The sequence below is a fragment of the Ornithorhynchus anatinus genome, chromosome 13, assembly GCF_004115215.2.
Source record: "Ornithorhynchus anatinus isolate Pmale09 chromosome 13, mOrnAna1.pri.v4, whole genome shotgun sequence".
NCBI lineage: Eukaryota > Metazoa > Chordata > Mammalia > Monotremata > Ornithorhynchidae > Ornithorhynchus > Ornithorhynchus anatinus.
In genome coordinates this window covers 17,435,133-17,455,207 of record NC_041740.1, presented here as the reverse complement: position 1 = coordinate 17,455,207, position 20,075 = coordinate 17,435,133, and the positions used below count along the sequence as shown (strand labels likewise).

General features: G+C 45.8%; 1 protein-coding gene across 18 annotated transcripts in view; it reads left to right on the top strand.

Annotated features, from left to right (window-relative positions):
- The window catches only part of KIAA1217 (KIAA1217 ortholog), a 280,750-nt gene that overhangs the window by 210,400 nt on the left and 50,275 nt on the right, over positions 1-20,075 (top strand). For 17 of the 18 annotated variants that reach the window (XM_029077819.2, XM_039913917.1, XM_029077820.2 and 14 more), the window contains one exon: positions 15,525-16,333. In XM_029077819.2, the coding sequence (XP_028933652.2) occupies positions 15,525-16,333 (809 nt within the window). Of the gene's footprint in view, positions 1-13,558; positions 13,818-15,524; positions 16,334-20,075 lie in introns of those variants that run through there. The other variant, XM_029077816.2, reaches the window with a different exon arrangement.

Here is a 20,075-nt window from a genome sequence, read left to right as displayed (position 1 = left end):
GAGGGGACTCTGATGCTTTGCACTGTATGAACCCATTTACTCTTCAGATGGTGGTGGCCATAATCAGTGGGTGGAGATTCTTGAGGCGGGGGAAAAATGCTATCTCAAATTCTACCACCCATTGATTCCTGAGGAGAAAAGGGCGAACTTTTCCTTTCAGCTCAGCAGTGCCATTAAGTTCCTTTTTGGAATTTGTTTCATTTTATGCTATTTGTTAAACACTAACTATGTGCCAGTCACTGTACTACTGCTGGTGTAGATACAAGGTAATCAGGAACTACAGGAATTAATACCTAAATATTGAGGTCTGAGAGATACTGGATTAAGTGGTAGGAGGAATTGAGAGTATTTAAGTGCTAGAGGGTCATGGAAATGATGAAATGTCAATTGGTGGGAGGGATAGAACCTGAGGATATTAGAAATTAACCAGGGAAGACCCCTTAGAGGTGTGATTTCACTGGGGAGAGCTAGAGGAAGGTGTTGATGTTTTCTTTGATAACCCGAGAAATTTAACATCCTGCTTTAGCAAGAGATTTCTAAGAATTTTTGGTAGTAAAAAGTGCCAGTATTATAGTCAAGCTCTTCTGCTTTTTAATCTATTCTAAACAACCAAAATCCAGGGAGTTCTCCTATAATATAGAGGAGGTTATATTCTTGAAAAATCTCATGTTATGGGAAAATCCTGTTCTAACCATTGATTTGATGGATAGAGATCAGATGGTTAGAAGACCTGTTTAACCTGTTTAACAGGTTTACTGTTTAACATTCACCCTGTTTAACATTCTTTTCATTCAAATACCTATGTTACTGAAGTGCCTCCCCAGCAAGGTAGATGTGGAGGTCAGAAAATAGAACAGCAGCACACCTTGATTGGTGACACTGGCATTTCTTCTTACACTGAGTCTGCTCGTGCCAACCTGAGGGGTCGTGTTGTGGCAGAATAGACTTGTGTTATAACCAAACTGTGTAATGAAAATTCAGTTTCTAGCATACTAGGGATTCTGACTTTGGGCATAATAGCAAGAGCAGAGAGGTTTCTGCATCACTAAACCAAATAGCCCTGGGGCTGCTAGGATCACACCATGGGTCTCCAAGTCAGTATGTGACTCCTGGTGTGTGCACACACTTTGGAGTTTTTCACCCACTGGCTAATGACTCCCTGCCTGGTTTTAATAATAATAATGGTACTTGTTAAGTGCCTTCTATGTGCCGGGCACTGTACCAATAAAAGCAAATGGAGTTGGACACAGTATCTGCCCCAGTGGGGCTCACAGTCTCAATCCCCATTTTGCAGTTGAGGTAACTGAGGCATAGGGAAGAGAAGTGACTTGCCCATGGTCAGACAGCAGGCTCCCATTCATCCTTACAAATGACCCAACCAGACTGGTTTACTTGCAAATGTCACTCCAGAACCAACCCCATCCTTTCTGACCGGGACTAAACTACTCTGGCAACCTCAGTTTGAGCACCAACTGGGATTCAGAGCCCTAACTTGAGCATCTAGGATGTTCAGATCACTGTACTGGGCACCTACTATATTGAGAGCACTGTTTTGGGCACTTCTTGTAATTCAGAGCCCTGGACTGGGAGCCTTCTGGAGGCAGAGCATTTGGAGAACATACAGAAGTGTAAAATGTGTCCCCTGCCCTCAAGTTGCTTCCCCTGCCCTCAAGTTGCTTACGGCGCCCCACTGTGCCTCCTAGAGTCACTGTGTCAGCACTCAACAGCGGCGACAACTGTACTCAGAAACAAATGGCATCAATCAGTCAGTGGCATTTATTGAGAGCTTATTTTGGTCAGAGCACTGTACTTAGCGCTTGGGAGAATCCGGTGCAACAGTTGGTAGACATGATCCCTGCCATCTAGAAACTTACAGTCTAGCGGGATATTGGTCCTCAGTGAAGTCACAGTGGTTGCGAAGTGACATGCTTTGAGGAAGTGGGGCCCAAGTAAATCTTGGGGCTTAGAGGCCACATATACACTGGGTCCTTTTTTGACTCCTCTGAGTGTGCTGGGAACTTTGTCTGGTGGCCCAGGGGAGTGGTCAGCAGCTGAGGCCTGGATCCAGGAGCCCATTGATCCAACACCTTGGAGGAGCAGCATGGCCTAGTGAAAAGAGCACAGGCCTGGGAGTCATAGGACTTGGGTTCTAATCCCAGCTATGCCATTGGTCTTCTGGGTGACCTTGGGCAAGTCACAGCTTTTCTATGCCTCAGCTCCCTCATCTGTAAAATGGGGACTCCATTTTACTCCCTAGGGCTTAGACCGTGAGCCTCATTAACTTGATTAGCTTGTGTCTTCCCCATGCTTAGTACAGTGCTTGGCACATAAGTGCTTGACAAATACCATAATTATCGGCAGGAAATAAAGGGGTGTGATCCAGGCAGCATCACCTCAACGAGGAGTAGATCCTAAAATCTCTTTAAGATCCATGGACAGTGATGGCAGATGGATGACCTACGAAGGAGAGGGGAGGTAGTGCTGGCTATGGCTGTTCCAAAATGGGTCACACTTTTTATTTACTTCTTAAACCAAATCTAAAAATACATTTCGAGGCAGCTGTTTAACAGCAAAACAGAAAGATCTGTTTAAACGCAACTCAGATTTCTCAGCAGCTATCTCTAGGGCTCGGAACCTAAACCAACAGAAATTGGCTGCAGATTGCTGGGGCATATTTAGACCAGAGAGTCTGCTAGTGGGTGATCTGGGTGGGCCTTAGGATTGTATTGGAAATGAGAAATGGGCCATTGTTGGCAACCTATGGATGCAATTATGTAAATCTGAACATTTTGGGCTGAATCGCATTGTGTTAAATGGTTTCTAAACTTTTAACATTCATAGTGTTATTCCTAAAAATTGCTGTTGGATGCATATAAGGGTTCTATTCAGTTACTTTGTGACGGGAACATTAAGAGAAAAAAATATGAATTAAATACATGAACCTGATTCATTCCTCACTTTGGATTTTAGAGGAGGTGGATAAATAGGCAGTCATACTGGCATGAACCTGAGAAAATGAGAATACTGCACATGCATCTCATTAGATATTATGCTCATTGAACAGACTGAGTTAGAAGAAAATAAATTGTTTGAACCTCACTCCTTTAGTGAGACTCAAACACCTCACACCTCACAATCTTGACCTGAGTTGGGCAATTTGAATGCAAGCAACTTGATGATCAGCAAGAATGGAATGGAGAATTGAAATCCAGAGATAATCCAAACCACTCCTCACCCCCTCATCCCCCCACCCCCCAGCAAACACACACACACAAAAACCCCACTTTCATATTATTTCCACACCTCATCTTTTTCTAGAGCTGCTCATTAGACATTTCTTGCCTGCTCATTTGGTCATTGTTCTCTTTGCTCTTCCTGGTCTAGTAGTCCCAGAGAGATGAAAAGGTCCGAGAAGGATATTGGGGGGAGTGCCGGAGAAATCCAAGGATTAGGTAATCCACAAACCATATAATTAGGCCATGACTAAAACCGTATTTACAAAACCAATGAGAGCTAAACTCATGCCATCTGATATTAGTTCTATGGTTCCTATTTAGTTGGGATTTATGGGTGGATTCTGGTATCATATACTGACCACAGTGCTCCAAAGTGGGCCACACTTTTGTTTGCTTTTTAAATATTACATTGAGCCTGTGAGGCTAGTAGTCCGGCGCCAATGTGCGAGGTGCTCAGCCAGCCCACTTGGGAGCAATGCCTTTGGATTCAGTGGTTCAGTGAAGGCCTGGCACCTTCCTCCTGGTAATGATGGCATTTGTCAAGCACTAATTGTGTGTCAAGCACCATACTAAGTGCTGGAGTAGATAAGAGGTAATCAGGTCCAACTCAGTCCCTATCCCTCATTGGGTTCCCAGTGTAAGTAGGAGGGAGAACAAGTATTGAATCCCCATTTTACAGATGAGGAAATTGAAGTATGGAAAAAGTTAAGTGACTTGCCCAAGGTCACTTAGCAGGTAAGTGGCAGAGTTGGGATTAGAACTCAGGCCCTCCGACTCCCAGGTCCATGCTTTTTCCACTAGGCAGGAAGCTGCTTCCCTCCTGTTGGGAGTGACTGATGATCTCTGAAAGGGGACTGGCAGAATTCCTCTATTCACTGTAGGAATATTCGACTGGTGTGCCCAGGAAGCTATTTTTAATTTTTGAAAACAAATCTGGGTAGCTGGAGGGTAGTGGAAGAGAAGACAGGGTGTGCAGGAAATCTGAGCCAAGCCAAACTCTGGCCCTCCCTTCTCTGTGAAAGTCAATATGATCCGTTTCAAAAGAATAAGACCCAGATGCCTTTCCTTATCCAGGAGGTTGCACTGTCCCAGTTCCCCAAGAAGGCTATTTTCTTCCCCCCAAGAAAATGATTTACAGAGAAGGGAGGAACAGGAAACTGAGGCACAGGCTCTTCCCACTTCACTCGGCTGCCCAGATCATTTTTCTTAAAATAAATAAATAAATGAATGAATAAAATAAACCATTTGGTCCACATCTCCCCACTCCTGAAGAACCTCCAGGGTTTGCCCATCCATCTCTGCATCAAATAGAAACTCCATACCATCAACTTCAAAGCACTCAGTCAGCTCTCCCTTTCCTGCCTTACCTCACTGAGTTCTCCCACTACAACACAGCCCACACACTTTGCTCCTCTAATGCCAGGCTGTTCGTCTTACCTCCATTTGGCCTCTATCAACGACCTCTCCCTTGCTCACATACTTGCCCTGGCTGGAACACCCTCCTCCTTCATATCCAACAGACCAACACTCTTCCCAACTTCAAAGCCTTTCTAAACTCACATCTCCTCCAAGAGGCATTCTCTATCATCCTCCCCACCCCTGCCATCTAGTCACCCTCTGTCCTTTAGGTCTTTACCCTTTAAGCATTTGGATTCTTCCCCCACCCCAGCCCCCCATCACCCTTAAGCACCTCAGTGTTTTGATGCTCACCTCACCCGCATAGAACTTATGTACATATCCTTATATTCTACCCCTTCTCCTATCTGTAATTTATTTTAGTGACTGGCTTCCTGACTAGACTGCAGTTTCCTTGAGAGCAGGACTCATATTTACCCAATCTATTTTACTTCTCTCTTCCAAGAGCTTAGTACAGTGCTCTGCACATTGTACTGCTCAATAAATGTCATTAATTGATAGGGGAGCTTGGGAAGAAAACATGATTAGAGGCTGAAATCAAGTCATCCTGGTCATGTCAATCAGTCATATTTTTGAGTACTTATTATGTGCACAGCACTATATTAAGGGCTCGGGAAAGTCCATGAAAAACAGCATGGGCTGGTGGAAGGAGCACAGGTCTTGGAGTCAGGAGACCTGCCTACAGGGTGGCATTGCTCAAGTCCCTTAACTTCTCTTTGCCTCAGTCTCCTCATATGTAAAATGAGTATATAATACACATTCTTCCTCCCTCTTAGATTGTGAGGCTCATGTAGGACAGGGACTGTCTCCAACCAGCACTTAGTACACTGCTGAGCTTCTAGTAAATGCTTAAAAATATACCACCCCCCAAAAAATAGTATTTATTGAGTGCATACTGTATGGAGCACTGTACTAAGCACTTGAAGGAGTACAATAGAGTTAGTACACATGATCACTGCCCTCAAGGACCTTAAAATCTAATGAGGGAGACACAGAATAAAATAAATTACAAGTAGTAAGAAGCAATAGAGTATCAGGATATGTCCATAAGCCCTACTGGGGAGGAAGATGCACAAAGCTAAAGAGACCGTGGCATTGAGGTGGGTATCTATAGCAACCTAGTTTTTCTATAGTTTCCACGGTGGTGGCATTTGAACCTGTTCATTCTTCACCCATGGGCAACTTAGTGTATAAAATGCTGGATGATGGTGTACCGGAGGCTCATGTGGCAAAATGGACAACCGAAGAAAATATTTTTGATTCCAGTCAAAGCTTTGTTTGAATTTGCCAAATAATGACCTCAATTCTCCATTAAGCAAAAGGACCTCATAATCTTCTCTTCCCCCCTCCCAGTACATGGCAGACCACTACTCTCCCCATCTTCAAAGCCCTCCATCAGTCAATCAGTCAATCAATCAGTCATATTTACTGAATGCTTAGCATGTGATCACATTTCCTTAAGGAGGCCTTTCCCAAATAATCTCTAACCAACTCACCCTATTTCTTAGAACGGACACAGTGCAGACCTCTGTGACACCTAAGTACTTAAGTAATCACAATGCTTGGAGCAGTTAAAGAAAATAACTTATACCAACTCTGTTATATTGTATTCCCCAAGTGCTTAGTACAGTGTTCTGCACACAGTAAGGGCTCAGTAAATACCACTTATTGATTATATGCTCTTATTACTCCCCTCTCTGTAATTACTCATGTCTCCCTATCACTTCAGACTGTAAATTCTTTGAGAGGAGGGATCAGGTGTATCAAACCTATCATACTCTCCCAAATGCTTACTAGAGTGTCAACACAGAGTAGTTATTCAGTAAGTGTTATTGATTATTGTTCAGTTGGCGGGAGAGTCCAGAGTGAAGCATGCAAGCTGGAATGGGAGCAGGGTGGAGGTGGAGAATGGAATTAAGGCTCAGAGGAGTTAGAATTCAGAAAGACCCTGGAGGAAATCTCAGAAGAAAAGGAAACAGACAGAGTTGGTTTCCTGAGGAGTGGGCGCGGATTTGGGCCCACATGAATGAGACTGAATAGCTTGCGAAGAAGCTGTGCCAGGGCAGGAAGTGGCGGGTGTGTCTGAGTTGGTTATTTTCCTGGGAATTGTCTCCACTCCCATTTTGGCTGCTCCTCTCACTGTTGGGGGAGAAAGAGGCATTTATCAAGATGGGGACTATTTTTCTCCTGGCCACGTTCTTATAGGTGGCAAAGCCTTTCGTTCTGAAGCAGTTGGCTAGTGGAAAGAGCATGAGCCTGGGAGTCAGAGGACCTGTATTCTAATCCCAGCACCACCACTTGTCTGCTGTGTGACTTTGAGCAGGTCACTTAACTTCTCTGTGCCTCAGTTACCCCATCTGTAAAATGGGGATTAACTGTGAGCCTCACGTGGGACAACCTGATTACCCTGTATCTACCCCAGCGCTTAGAACAGTGCTCTGCACATAGTAAGTGCTTAACAAATACCAACATTATTATTATTTCCTCATCTGCAAAATGGTCAAATCCTACTCCCAGCTGTTTAGACAGTGAACCTCATGTGGAAAAGGGACTGGGTCCAACCTGATTGTCAGGATCAACCCCAGTGCTAACTACAGTGCTTGGTACATAGTAAACCCTTAGTGAATTGAAGGAAAATAAAGAGTCTCTGTGAATGGGAAAAGACAAAAATCACCAGTGGTTACTTAATAAATGACAGTAGTCACTGCAGGAGGTCACTCCTCTAGGTTAGAGGAAGGTATGTAGGTATGTTTTTAAAGAGATGCCTTCCCCTGCCCTGCCCTGCCCTGCCCTGCCCTTACCCCTACCCAACAACTCTTCCTCCCAACCAGGCTTTGTCTTAGAAATGTAGAGCTCAAGGCGAAAAGAATACATGGAATAATAGCAAAAAGAAAGAGACTTATTCCTCTCTATCCAGCTAGCATGGTTTGATTGTGGCTGTATAAACTGTTGAATTGTATGTCTCTTATGTACTCTATTACTCCCCCAGCCTGTAATTTATGTAAGATTCTGTTTCCCAAGCTAGACTGTAAGCTTCCTGAGGGCAAGGACCGTGGCTTCTAACTCATTTGTAGTCTTTCAAGCCTATAGTATAATGCACTCAATAGGGACTCAGTGAATGCTAGCGATGTATCGATTGATAGGTAGGACTCAGTCTTTTAGATGATTCTGAAGTATACCAACTGGGAAACTGACTGAAATCCTCAATGTAACCTACCTCAGACATGGGGAGGACACTCCTCCTCCCTACTGAGTCTTAATCATATCTCCCAATATGATAGTCAATGGCTAGATAAAGAATAAAAGATTCTTCACCAGCTCTAGCATGGTGATTGATGGGGGGTAGCTTTAATTCAGCGGCAAAAGTAACAGAAAAAAATATGGCTCTAAAAGAGGTAGGCCAGACTCTTAGGGATTCTTGACCAATGGTAGGGTTTTTTACTTCAGCCCTTTTCTTTCAAGGAGATGTATGTCTTACAGTAAAATAGACCATCAACTACCTGCCTGCTTAGAATCACTGAAGATTGTAAAGGACATGGAAAATAAAAATTTAAAAACTCATCTGAATGGAAGTGTGCTGAAATTGGAAGTTTCACTGAAAAGCATCTGCTGGCTCATTAACTTTAGGTGGGTTTGTAACAAAATAGATTTGGGGCTCAACAACCCACTTTCCCTGGGAAATGTAATAATTTTCCTAATAAAAATAATATCAAGGAACAAGGAACTTTTGAAGAGATTCTTCCAGGCAGATTCTCCCAAGAGATTTTGAATGTCCAGTAGTAATTTCAGTCTTTCATTAACAGTGATGAAAAAGAAATGGCTGAACTTTGTTCCTTTGGTGTCAAGCTATTTAAAAAAATTCAGCTTAATGGGGTACTTGATTCTCAAATGAAAGTGGTAGGCTATTAGGCACAGGCTAAAGTGCTGCAAGACAGTCTGGGTTTAAGCAGTTGCGGTGAAGAAATTAAAGAGATGGGGGAGTGTTTTCGTGATGGGGAACTGTTAACCAGGGGACTAAACATCTCTTTGAAGATTGAACAGTTCTTTCAAGTATGAGGAAGGGATTTTTCTAGGATATCGTTGGGAAGATGTCCTCTTGTACTTCTGTAGATAGTACTTTGTCGCCCTGGAAGAATTATTTCTCCCCTCCTGGTGAGTGAACAGTGTACTTCCCTAGAGGAGCTTTCTCTTTCTGAACTATCCCAGGGTCAAACTTTGATTGAGTCCAAACAGTCACTGGCTTCCTTGGTAATAATCAAGTCAGGCATCCTTCAGATGGTTCCCTAGAGCATTTAAAAACTAAAAGGAGACACATGCAGTCAATGAAACAAAACCACTTAAGCACAGCAGACATATCAAAGGTTATGCTATATTGTTGCTGAGCCAGAGAACCCATCCTTTAAAATAGCTGCATTTCAGTGCATTTATCATCTGGGATCCACTTAGCCAAACAGTCTGTAGAACGCCAGACTTCAGTTCCAGTAGGGTGCCGTGACTCTTGCCTGGTCTCGCATGTGTTACTACTACAATGAAGTGATTCACTGCACAATCAGTAATGCATGCGTAAATCAATATAGCTGCAGGTAAAGGTAAACCTTTGCGGCTCTGCTTCATTTGCTATTTGCAGCGTTTAACGGTGTTGTCGATTTTACCTTTTATCTCTGCCTTTCCAATGCCTCTTCTCTAAAAGAGACCATCCGTTACTGAGTGCTGCCCGCTAAGCTGTTCTTTTTTATCAGTATGTTCTCCCAGCAGTCTTGAACTCTTCTGCATTGCTTGAGATTGTGCTTCAAGGTATCTTTGACATTTTTCTTCCTCTCTCCCTGCTTGCTGTCTCTGCATTTTACCTCACCATCCCACAGCTGTTGGGTCTCCTATTAATCAATGGCATTTATTGAGCACTTACTGTGTGCAGAATATTGGTTTCCATTTCTTCATATGTGACAGCCAGGCTGCATTGAGCTCAGAGCCGGCAGACTGATGGGATCTAGCTCTAGTCCTGCTACTTGATATTAGCCTGGTGTGTGAAGCTGCTTGAGATGTTGGATGGAATGTCTTAGTAGGATCCAAGTCTCACAGCTTTATGACTTCATACCCATCTATGTGGAGTTCTTTGGTTTTGTCTGATTTGATCTTTGGTTGTTGCCACAATGGGACCATGCCGCTGTCAGTCTTGGAAGGAAAATGCTAGCATTTGTGACTTGGTTTTCTACTTCTCTGTCCCTCAGATCCATGGGCAATGTGCTGCCTCAAGAGAGGAATTCACCACCTGCTTTCAGATCTGTACTACTGATGAAAAGTTTTACTGGACGGGCCAATTCCGAGAGTAAAATAGTTTGAAGTTTGGTCTCCTTCCGGCTAATTGTTAATCTTTAGGCTTAACTAATTTGGCAAAACAGCTCCTAATCTTTTCAGTGTATCTCTCCATACTACTGGCCAAGTGGAAAAAACATGGGCCTGGGTGTCAGGAAGCCTGGGTTCTAATTCTGGCTGTGCCATTTACCTGCTTTGTGACCTTGGGAAAGTCACTTGACTTTTTTTTGTGCCTACAGTTTCCTCATCTGTAACAATGAGGTGAGATGGCTCTTCTCCCTCTCCTTAGACTGTGAGCTCCACGTGGGGCAGGAACTCTGTCTCATCTGCTTATATTGTATCTACCTCAGCACTGAGTACAGCACCTGAAATAATGATAGCTTAACAATTATAATTGTTGTTGTTGTTGTTATTACAACAACTCCTACATGCTAGATTCAGCACTTTCATTGTTGCTTTTAGTGTGGTGTTAGAGAGAAGCAGGAAGGACTCCTTCATCTCTGATGAGAACAGCCCTCTAGTGTGCTCTCCCAAGTGCTCAGTACAGTGTTCTGTACCCAGTAAGCACTTAAAAGTACAGTTGATCAATTGATAACTGCCATGCAATGATGAAGTGGGAGCAGTCACAGTTAAAAACCAGTCATCACCCAGGTCTACCAATGGCATTAAGTGCAGGTAACTTGCAGTAGTTTTAATATAGGCCTTTGCACTTCCTGGCTGAAATGCTATGAAGACCATTGTTGCTGCACCACGTTGCAGCCTAAAGCCACACTGAGATTGTGGGAGCGCCCAGATTACAACGTTCTTCAGGAGCTGGTCCAAAAAGGCCTTTGGCTAGGAACTTGCCAGCAGTTGAGAGGAGATGTCACAATAGCTTCCAAAATTAGGTTTCTCGCCTTTTTTCTTAGAGATGGTGCTGATTGTGGCGTCTTTGAAATCCTGTGGTATTTACTTAGGGTTCTAAATGCTATGAGGAAGTCTGTGCTGATATCCGAGTAGCGTAGGGCTCTCGGCTTGGAGATTTTGGCAGGTACACCATCCCATCCAGGGGTTTGCCCGTTCTTCAGGGCTTGGGCCATAGCGGGGAGGCCTCAATGGTCAGAATCGTGGTCCTGTTCGGATACGTTGGAAAAATCCCTCTTCATTGTCCTGGAGAGTGGGGAACAAAGTGAGTAGATCTTCGAAGGCCTGTTGCCACCTCTGAAGGGTCCTCTCCTTGTCAGGGACAGGGGTGTGGATCCTCTAGGTGTACCTCAGTTTCAGAGCTCTTCCAACTTGGCATGTCCCAGCTGTTGCTTCCTAACTTGATCTGCAGTTCGTGATCCAGTTATCGGTGGTATTTTTTGAATGCTTACTGTGTGCAGAGTACTGGACTAAGCTTCTGGGGAAAGTACCATATGGTAGAGTTTGTAGAAATGATCCCTGCCCTTAGGAAGCTTATGGTCTTCAAGGGAGATGGATATTAACCCTGCCAGGCCACTGGCTTTGCCGCAAGTCTGGGCAGCTCGGTCATTTTCATTGACGCGGTACTGCTGGTGTCAGCCACCGTACTGACTGTTGTGGCACCAGCCTAGCCGACGTTATCCCGGGGGATCTGCATTTTCAGTCATCATTGGGAGGTCAGATGTGGGCCCTGGCACCATGATAGTGGTGGAATATCATGTCATTCCTCACAGGAATCTTCAGTCATCAGGAATTTGTCTTGTGAGTATTCACTGGCCTCCTCCTGCTACCGTTAGAGTGCACCTGTGGCATAAGACCAATTTTTTTCCAGTGTAGACAGGTCAGGGATCATGCTGATAAGCAGCTTTGAGCACTTCTCTAGCTCAATAGAACAGAATTCCCACCCCCAGTTTTCCCTTTCTGGAAACCATCTATTTGCCCGGAGAGTCAGAATGGCCAAATGTATCCCAGATGCCTCAGTGGCAGATAGTTTGTGCTTCCCAAGCTCTCCTAAGAAATAACAAACCCTGACTGATTAAATTCAAAATCAAAATAATGGTTTTCACATTCCTTCTACGCCATGGCGGCCTCGAACCCTGCATCTGCTGCAACCGCTTAATCAAAATATTGTTTCTAATAAGACATCTTAGGAGTGTGGCAGCGTCATGTGGTATCTATTTTCCCTTTAATAGCCATAGAGCATCTTGACGATGATAAACAGTTTTAAGAAACGCTGCGAAGTTTATTTGGTTTTGGAACCGGGAGATGCCGCAGAATTCTTCTGGTCAGCAAGAATGACCTCCAAATGCAGGAAAAAAAAAGCTTCAGCTATGCTAAGGCCGCCCAGGCACGGCAGTGGGATATGGCTGTCCGCCAACGGAGTCTGTGCTAGAGTGTTTCATTCCGCTTGTGTCTCCGAGGTCCCACTGCTATTGATTTCTGCCGTGCCCTTCCCCGCAGGAGCTTGGGTGAGCATTGGGTGAGCGGGAGGATGATTCACCAGGGCTGGCCTGAGAGCTGAGGAAGCGCTTCCCTTCCTCCTCGATCCACCCTTTGCCCACCGGGTGTTCGGGCCTGTCCCCTGGGCCGGAGAAGCAGCATGACTTAGTGGCCAGAGCACGGGTCTGGGAGCCGGAACGACCTGGCTTTGAATCCTGGCTCCACCACATGTCTGCTGTGAGACCTTGGGCAAGTCACTTCACTTCTCTGGGCCTCAGTTCCCTCATCAGTAAAATGGGGATTAAGAGTGTGAGCCTCATGTGGGACAGAGATTGTGTCCAACCTGATTAAATTGTATCTACCTCAGTACTTAGAACAGTGCTTGGCATATAGCACTAAACGAGTACCATAATTGTTATTATTATTACGAGTAGTTGTCGGTGGTTAGCGCATCCCTCTTTGTGGCTGTGGCCTCACGTGGCAGGGAGGACTGGCACTGTTGAAGGTTGGCGTTCCCTGGCTTCCGTGCCAGATTTGCCCTTCCCTCCCTGTCCGTCGCCCAATGAACCTGACCACTGCCGGGAGCCGAAGAGACCTCCATAGTCCTTTCCCTCAGTGTCCTTTTTCTATCCGGAGTCGTTTTCAGGGGAGAGGTTGGACTGATCTGTGCAGCCCTCGGTAGCAGAAGCAACAGAAGTGATTTATAACTGCTGCCCAAAGTTCACTGCAGTGAAGCTGAGCTGGTTAATTAGTATCCTGCTTCCTTTATCTCCTTCCTGCTCCAAGCAGGTACTGTAAGCTCAGTGAGCAGTTTCGGATTTCACTCTTGCAGCCCGCCTAAACTACTTCCAAAGATTGGCACAGGAGCAAAAGAACTGTGCGAGTACCCAAAACCTGAACTGTTTGAAGTTTCTTCCTAGGGCATACTTCAGATTTTGGGTTTTCTCACTATTTTCTTTAGGAAAGAAACGTACTTACCAGACTCAAATAAACTGACTTTTTTTTCTTTTTCCTAAAGATCAATTTGCTAAAGACTTTCATGTTTGCGGCTTTAATATAGGTTCGTTTGTGTGTGAGAGGTATGTGTGTGTTCTAATCCAGCAACTCTAGAAGCACTGAGTCACATGTGATGTAGTCTGTGGCTGGATGTGGGTCTGAGGTTATTCAGTGACTAATTTCTAAGGGGAGGAGAAATCGGGTTTATCATATGGAGTTCCACTCTCCGCCTGTTCCTCTAGCAGTTCTGCCTAGATGCCTGGGTAGAACAAAATGGCCATTCTGTGTCACGGAGCGTTTTTGGGTCGCCGAATGCTTTGGTGTTTTCCTTTCCTGCGAGAAGAAGGACGGATAAAAACTCTAACTGTGAAACTGGGGATTTAGATTGGTGTCGGAGACAAAGGATCTGGGCGGTTTGGAGCAGCATCGGGGTTGTTACAGCGGGAGTCACTCAGGTGGTTTCCTTAAGTAAAAGTAAGTGGCTTTAATTCCTTAAGGAAGAAAGATCCTTTCAAGAAGTGTTTTGTTTTCCACAGGTTATGTTATTGTGTGGTTTGATGTGATAGAAAGCTTTTCAAACGCCATCTTCAGAAGCTGGGGTTTGAGTTGCTGTAACTGACACAACTTAACCATTTTTTTAAAAAAGACAATTAAAGAAATGTTACCATCTCCCTACCTTATTAGGAGACATAATTACACTAGACCAGTAATGGCAGTGATTAAATCAACATGGTGTTTTTTTTTCAGGTAATGGAAGCATTTGGCACTTTCCTTTTTTATTCAGATAATTTTTAGTAGATGATATTTTATTTTTCTCCCAGACTGCTGATGGGGTTAAAGCATTTGGCAGTTTCTTTTTTTATTCAGAAAATTTTTAGTGGATGATATTTTATTTTTCTCCCAGACCGCTGATGGGGTTACCGTATTAGGTACTTCTGAGGCATTAATGGGTTTGTTTTGAAGATGTAAGCTAAGGACCTGATGGCAAATTTTCAAAGGTCCCAAGTATTTCCACAGCCACCTCAGGGGTAGAGCTGCTCAGCAGGAACCCAGCTGAGGAAAAGAACTCTTCTCTCTGGTTTCAGGCATCAAGGGAAGACCACCTCCCCATCCCTTTGATCTATGAGATAACTCCCTAGGGGGCTTGGTAGATTGGCAGGAAACAGAAAGATAGGAGGTAGTGGTGTAGAGCCCCTGGAGGAAGACACGAGCGCGCGCGCACACACTCTCTCTCTCTCTCTCTCTCTCTCTCTCTCTCTCTGTGGCAGACAGCACCTCTGAAGAGGAAGGTATTGGTAGACCCTAAAGCAGGTAAACAAATGACTGCCATATATGTCCATAAGAACACTTTAGTGTTCACAGAGGACCCTGCTCCTAATTTTAGCCAGGTTGATTTTTAGCCTAACATGCGTGAAACCATGAATTCACCTGCAGGGCTGCCTAGCCATCCTGAAGTTCAGCGGCACATGAAGGATCTGAAAAATATTTGAAACTCTGAGATCAGAGGGTGCCTTGCACATTTTAGTGTTTCTGGTGGTGTTTTGGCAGGAGTGAAATTAAGAAATTGGCCTTTAGAGATGAATGCCTAGAACAGGTTTGGGTGTGTTTGCATTTTCAACCTTTAATATGATTTTTTTTCTCTTAATGTAGTCTGGGGCACTAGATGAACTCAAACAATAGGAAGGATTGCAACTTCTGTGTAAATGAATGTGGAAAGGCTACAGGAATCTTAATCTTCACCACTAGCTCCTCTCTGGGAAAAAGAATGATAATAATCATAATAAATGTGGAATTTGATTAGCAGCTATGTGGCAAGTACTGTGCTAAGCACTGGGGTAGATACAAGACCATCAGATCAGGGACAGTCCCTGTCCTATGTGGGGCTCACACCTGAAGGGGGAAGGAGAGGAGGTATGACTCATCTTTCTACAGATGAGGTAAATAAGGCACAGAGAAGTTAAGTGGACTTGCCCAAGTTCACCCAGCAGGCCAGTGGCAAAGCTAGGATTTGACCCAGGTCCCCTGTCTCTCAGGCCCTTGCTCTGCCCGCTAGGCCATGCTGCTTCTCAACCCGTTTCCTTTCTGTCGATATCTCTAGCTTGTTTTGTCATCACGCCTGTATGGTTACATTGTCTGTGAGGGTGACTAGTAAAGGAGTTTATTTTCCGTCTTCATTTTCAGATGCAGAGAGAAATTGCTTATGCCAGAGGAGACGGCGCTGGGCCCTCTCGCCCAGGATCCCATGCCAATCCCACTTCTCCTCCGTCCACGCCTGTGGCCCATTCGATGCCCCCGTCCCCATCCAGAATCCCCTACGGCGGCGTCCGCTCAGTGGTGGTCCCCGGCAACGCCACCCTCCCCAGGGACCGCCTGTCCAGCATGCCGGTGTCGCGCTCCGTCTCACCCAGCCCGAGCGCCATCCTGGAGCGGAGGGATGTCAAGCCGGATGAGGACCTGAGTGGCAAGAACCTGGCCCTCTTCAGGAACGAAGGCCTGTACGCGGACCCCTACCTGTACCACGAGGCCAGGATGAGCATCGCTTCGGCCCACACCGGCCACCCCCTGGACGTCCCAGACCACGTCATAGCCTACCACCGTACCGCCATCCGCTCAGCCAGCGCCTACTGCAGCCCCTCTATGCAGGCAGAGCTGATGGAGCAGTCGCTGTATCGGCAGAAATCCAGGAAGTATCCCGACAGCCACCTGCCCACGCTGGGCTCCAAGACCCCACCTGCCTCCCCCCACCGAGTGGCGGACATCAGGATGATGGACTTGCATCCTCACCCCAATGCCCTCATGGCTCCTCACGCCCTGCCGCCCGATCGGGCCTCCCCCAGTCGCCAGTCCTTCAAGAAGGAGCTGGGCCCGGTCATGTACGTGGAGAGCAAGGCGGTGCGGAACCCTGCAGGCCTACCTGTTGTGGTGGATGTGATCGAGAAGCCGGCCTTTGGCTACGGCACCATGCCAGCCCCCAAAGATAAAGAGACCAGGTAAGGCACCCTAGACAGGCCAGGTGAAGGGAAGAGGGCTTTTCCAGTGGTGCGTGTGTGTGGGTGTGTGTGCGTCCACCCTTCGTATACCATGCTTGGCGCTGGGGCTGCCCAAACCCAGCCCTTGTGCCCGACAACCTACATGGAGGATACCAAGAATGAGGGGTGTGGTCAGCTTTGAGGGGAAGTTGCCCCTTCAGGCTCTTTGGCACAGACTTTGACAGGAAGCTCTCCCCGTCGGCCTCCAGAGAGCCCCATAAGATCGCGTCGAAATAAAAGCTTTTTCTTTCAAACCCAGACGGCCATTTACGGGTGCCTTTAAGTAGGTCCTGAGAGGCACGAGGTCTCCCCCATCAGCAAGCCAAGCTAGTGCTCTGGCTCCAGTTCGTCCCCAGCGTTTACACAGTCTGAGGGATCAGCTGGAATCTCTCTGGAATTTCCTCATTCAATGGCTCTAGGGCTATCCGAGAAGCCAGAGGGGCTGACCTATCTTGGAGGGATGAATCCTTGTGATGGAGATTTCCAGTGGACCATCCCAACTGGAAAGCAGGAAGTGACATGATACTGCAATGCTTCTGCTTGAGCTGTTGTTAGGGAAAGGTGCCGAGACCAGGAAAGTGAAAATGACCAGGGGATGGGTTCTCTTTGCACCCTTATTAGCCTGTTGTTGGTCCCGTAAACGGTTCCTGGTCGGTGGCCCTATGCTAACTGAAACCCCCAGAATAGTTCTTCTTTCATCTCATTACACAGGCCTGTGAAATGAATTCCGACAGGTAGATTCTAGTTGTTTCTCCGCCTTAAGTGTTAGTGGGTGAAGTCTGCCATCATGGTTTTCATCACTGTAAAAATCCGGATGATGAAATCAAGGTCTAAGACAGTTAGGTGGTTGTCTCTGAAAAGACCCAAGTGATGCAGGAAATAATATCCAGTGTGGTGTTGCAGCCAACGTTATGCTGTTCTTCTACAGAGATACAATTTGCACAACTGTTCCATCAAAGTCTGGCTGATAGACCTTACCGTAGTGGGTCACCGGAAGTAGGGGGATGCCTGCTGAGGCTGGAGCACTGTTGATGAAGGCTTCAAGTCCAAGAACCTCCTTGGCTTCTCGCTTGATGATCAGGCTCAGCAGGCTATCATGGTGGATAGGCCAAGAAGGACACCAGAGCGGCTTTCCCTGGTGTCCACCTGCTGCTCAGTGTCACTGTGGCACAGTTTTGGCACTGCTGTGGTCCCTTTGGGTGTAATTGGCCTTGAAGCATGGAACGATTGAGCCTTGAAATGTGCTGCACCCCTGCTAGGTGACTTGCTTTGACACCCACTGCCCCAGAGGGATCACGACCGGTGGAGGCGAGAGAGAGCAAGTGGCGCCATTCCCTAGCAATGCAGTCAATTCCATCACGCAGGTTCTTGGTCCCAAAGTCTTGGTGCCTGGGCCCGAGGCTCATCCATCTGTTTTGGGCAAGGTGGGCAGACCATCATCTAAAAAAGGACAAGTCAGCCAGGCGCTGAGATGGGTTCCAGGCTGTGATTTGGCTGGGGTAGCTGGACCCCAGGAAACATAGGAACCAGAGTTGAGCAAGGGCATGGGTGAGGGGACAGGAAAAAGTTAAGAGCTGAAGGGGCTGGGGAGAAAGGAAGGCAGAGCTAGGAGACCTGGAGGCATCAGAAGGGTGGGTCGGGGCCACTTACACCATTGAACTCACCCGGGCATTTAGTACAATGCTCTGTGCAGACAAACCACTCAATAAATAGCATTGTTTGAATTGATTGATTGGACAGCTGGAAGAAAGAAGAGGATTAGCTGAGCCAGCCTCAGAGGCAGGATCTGGAAGCAGAGGAACCGGGAGCAAAAGTGTGGAGAGGGCAGGGACATTGGCAGCGATACCTAGGATCACTGGCTAAAAAATCAAGTTGGATTAGGCGACAGGAAACTTCCGATTCAAGTTGTGCTTTGCACAAAAAGCATTGAGCACCTCCCCACGAAAGATCAGAGCCTCTTACCTAAAGCAAATTTTAGATGGTCACATCTGATGCTCCTTAAGAAGCGGGGTAGAAGAAGGAATCCTTAAGAACTCCCCTCCCCCTCAAAAGGGAACCTGAGGCAGCTGGTTGCATCCATAAAGGGGAGAAGCATGTTCAGTCAATCAATAGTATTTATTAAGAGGTTACTGTGTGCAGAGCATTGTACTAAGCCCTTGGGAGAGTAAAGTACAAGTGGGGAACAGTGTGAGCTCATCCCCTCGTGTTTGTCCCATTTTGGTACTGGGCTGCATCGCTGATGACCCCCAGTTGTGTGTAGAAAAATGTTCCTTCCAGCCCTTGCTCCAATCCAGTGGGAAGGATCGGTTGAGTGAGAGATGAATCAGGCTCTTTTTTCTCAGAATCTTAAAGTGATGGTATGGAACTGATATTTTTCCATTCTTAAAGGGTATTTGCAATTATAAATGCTGAAATTTGCATAACCACCTTGCTAAATATATACACCAGTTCAAATTACACAACGCTACCTGACAGATTACAGATTTACCCTGAAAAATTTCCTTGGGAAAGGTAAAAAGGTATGGACTCAATTGTTTTCTTCTTTAAATTTAAAATGTAAATTACAACCCAATTTAAAAGAAAAGAAAAAGGAAATTCCACACACAATTATTAAAGTATAAAATCATAGCGCATTGTCTAGCCTCCAATAGGATGTTATTTCAGAAACACTCTGAACGAGTATTTTTAAAATGCCTAAAACCATCAAATGTTTCTTTTTATCCATATTGAGTCTCAAAAATGGCCAAAGCAATTACTGTTCAGATTTGTAATATAAATCTGTAATGTAGCTGTCAAACTGGTACCATGTTAATACAAGCCCTTATCCTAGCCTATCCTGCCTTGACTGCACTATCAACCTCTCTGCTGACCTCCCTGTCTCCTCTCCCCAGTCCAGTCCAGTCCAGTCATGCTTCAGTCACCTGCCTGGATCATTTTTTACAAAAATGTTCAGTCAATATTTCCGCACTCCTCAGGAACCTCTAGTAGTTGCCCAATCACCTCCACATTAAGCAGAAACTCTTTATCATTGACTTTAAGCCACTCAGTCACCTTGCCCCCTCCTACCTCACCTCACTGACCTCCTACTACAACCCAGCCCATGTACTTTGCTCCTCCAATGCCAACGTATGCACTGTACCTCGAGCTCATCAATCTCATCTCTGACCTGTCACCCATGTCCTGCCTTTGGCCTGGAATGCCTTCCGTCGTCATATCTGACAGATCATTACTCTCCCCTCCGTCAAAGCCTGATTGAAGGCACATCTCCTCCAAGAGGCCTTCCTTGACTAAGCCCTCATTTCCTTTGCTTCCACTCCCTCCTGTGTCACCCTGATTTGCTCTCTTTATTCATCTCCCCTCTCAGCCCCACAACACCCATGTACATACGTGTAATTTATTTATTTAGGTTAATGTTTGGCTCCCCCACAAGACCGAAAGCTCATTGTGGGCAGGGAATATGTGTTATATTTTTGTGAGGTACTCTCCCAAGTACAGTGCTCTGCACACAGTAAGCGCTTAATATATTCTATTGGTTGATTGATCAAGTCTTTGGAAGGCTTTCTGTTCCTCAGTCTCCCTCCAGTGACATTTTACGGTGGTTGTGTCGTACTGAGACAACCAAGGTAAAATGAATAAGTAGTGGTGCCCTTTCTCCCTTAGGTGATTTTTTTGATGATCAGTTTTCCAGTAATGTGTGGAATAC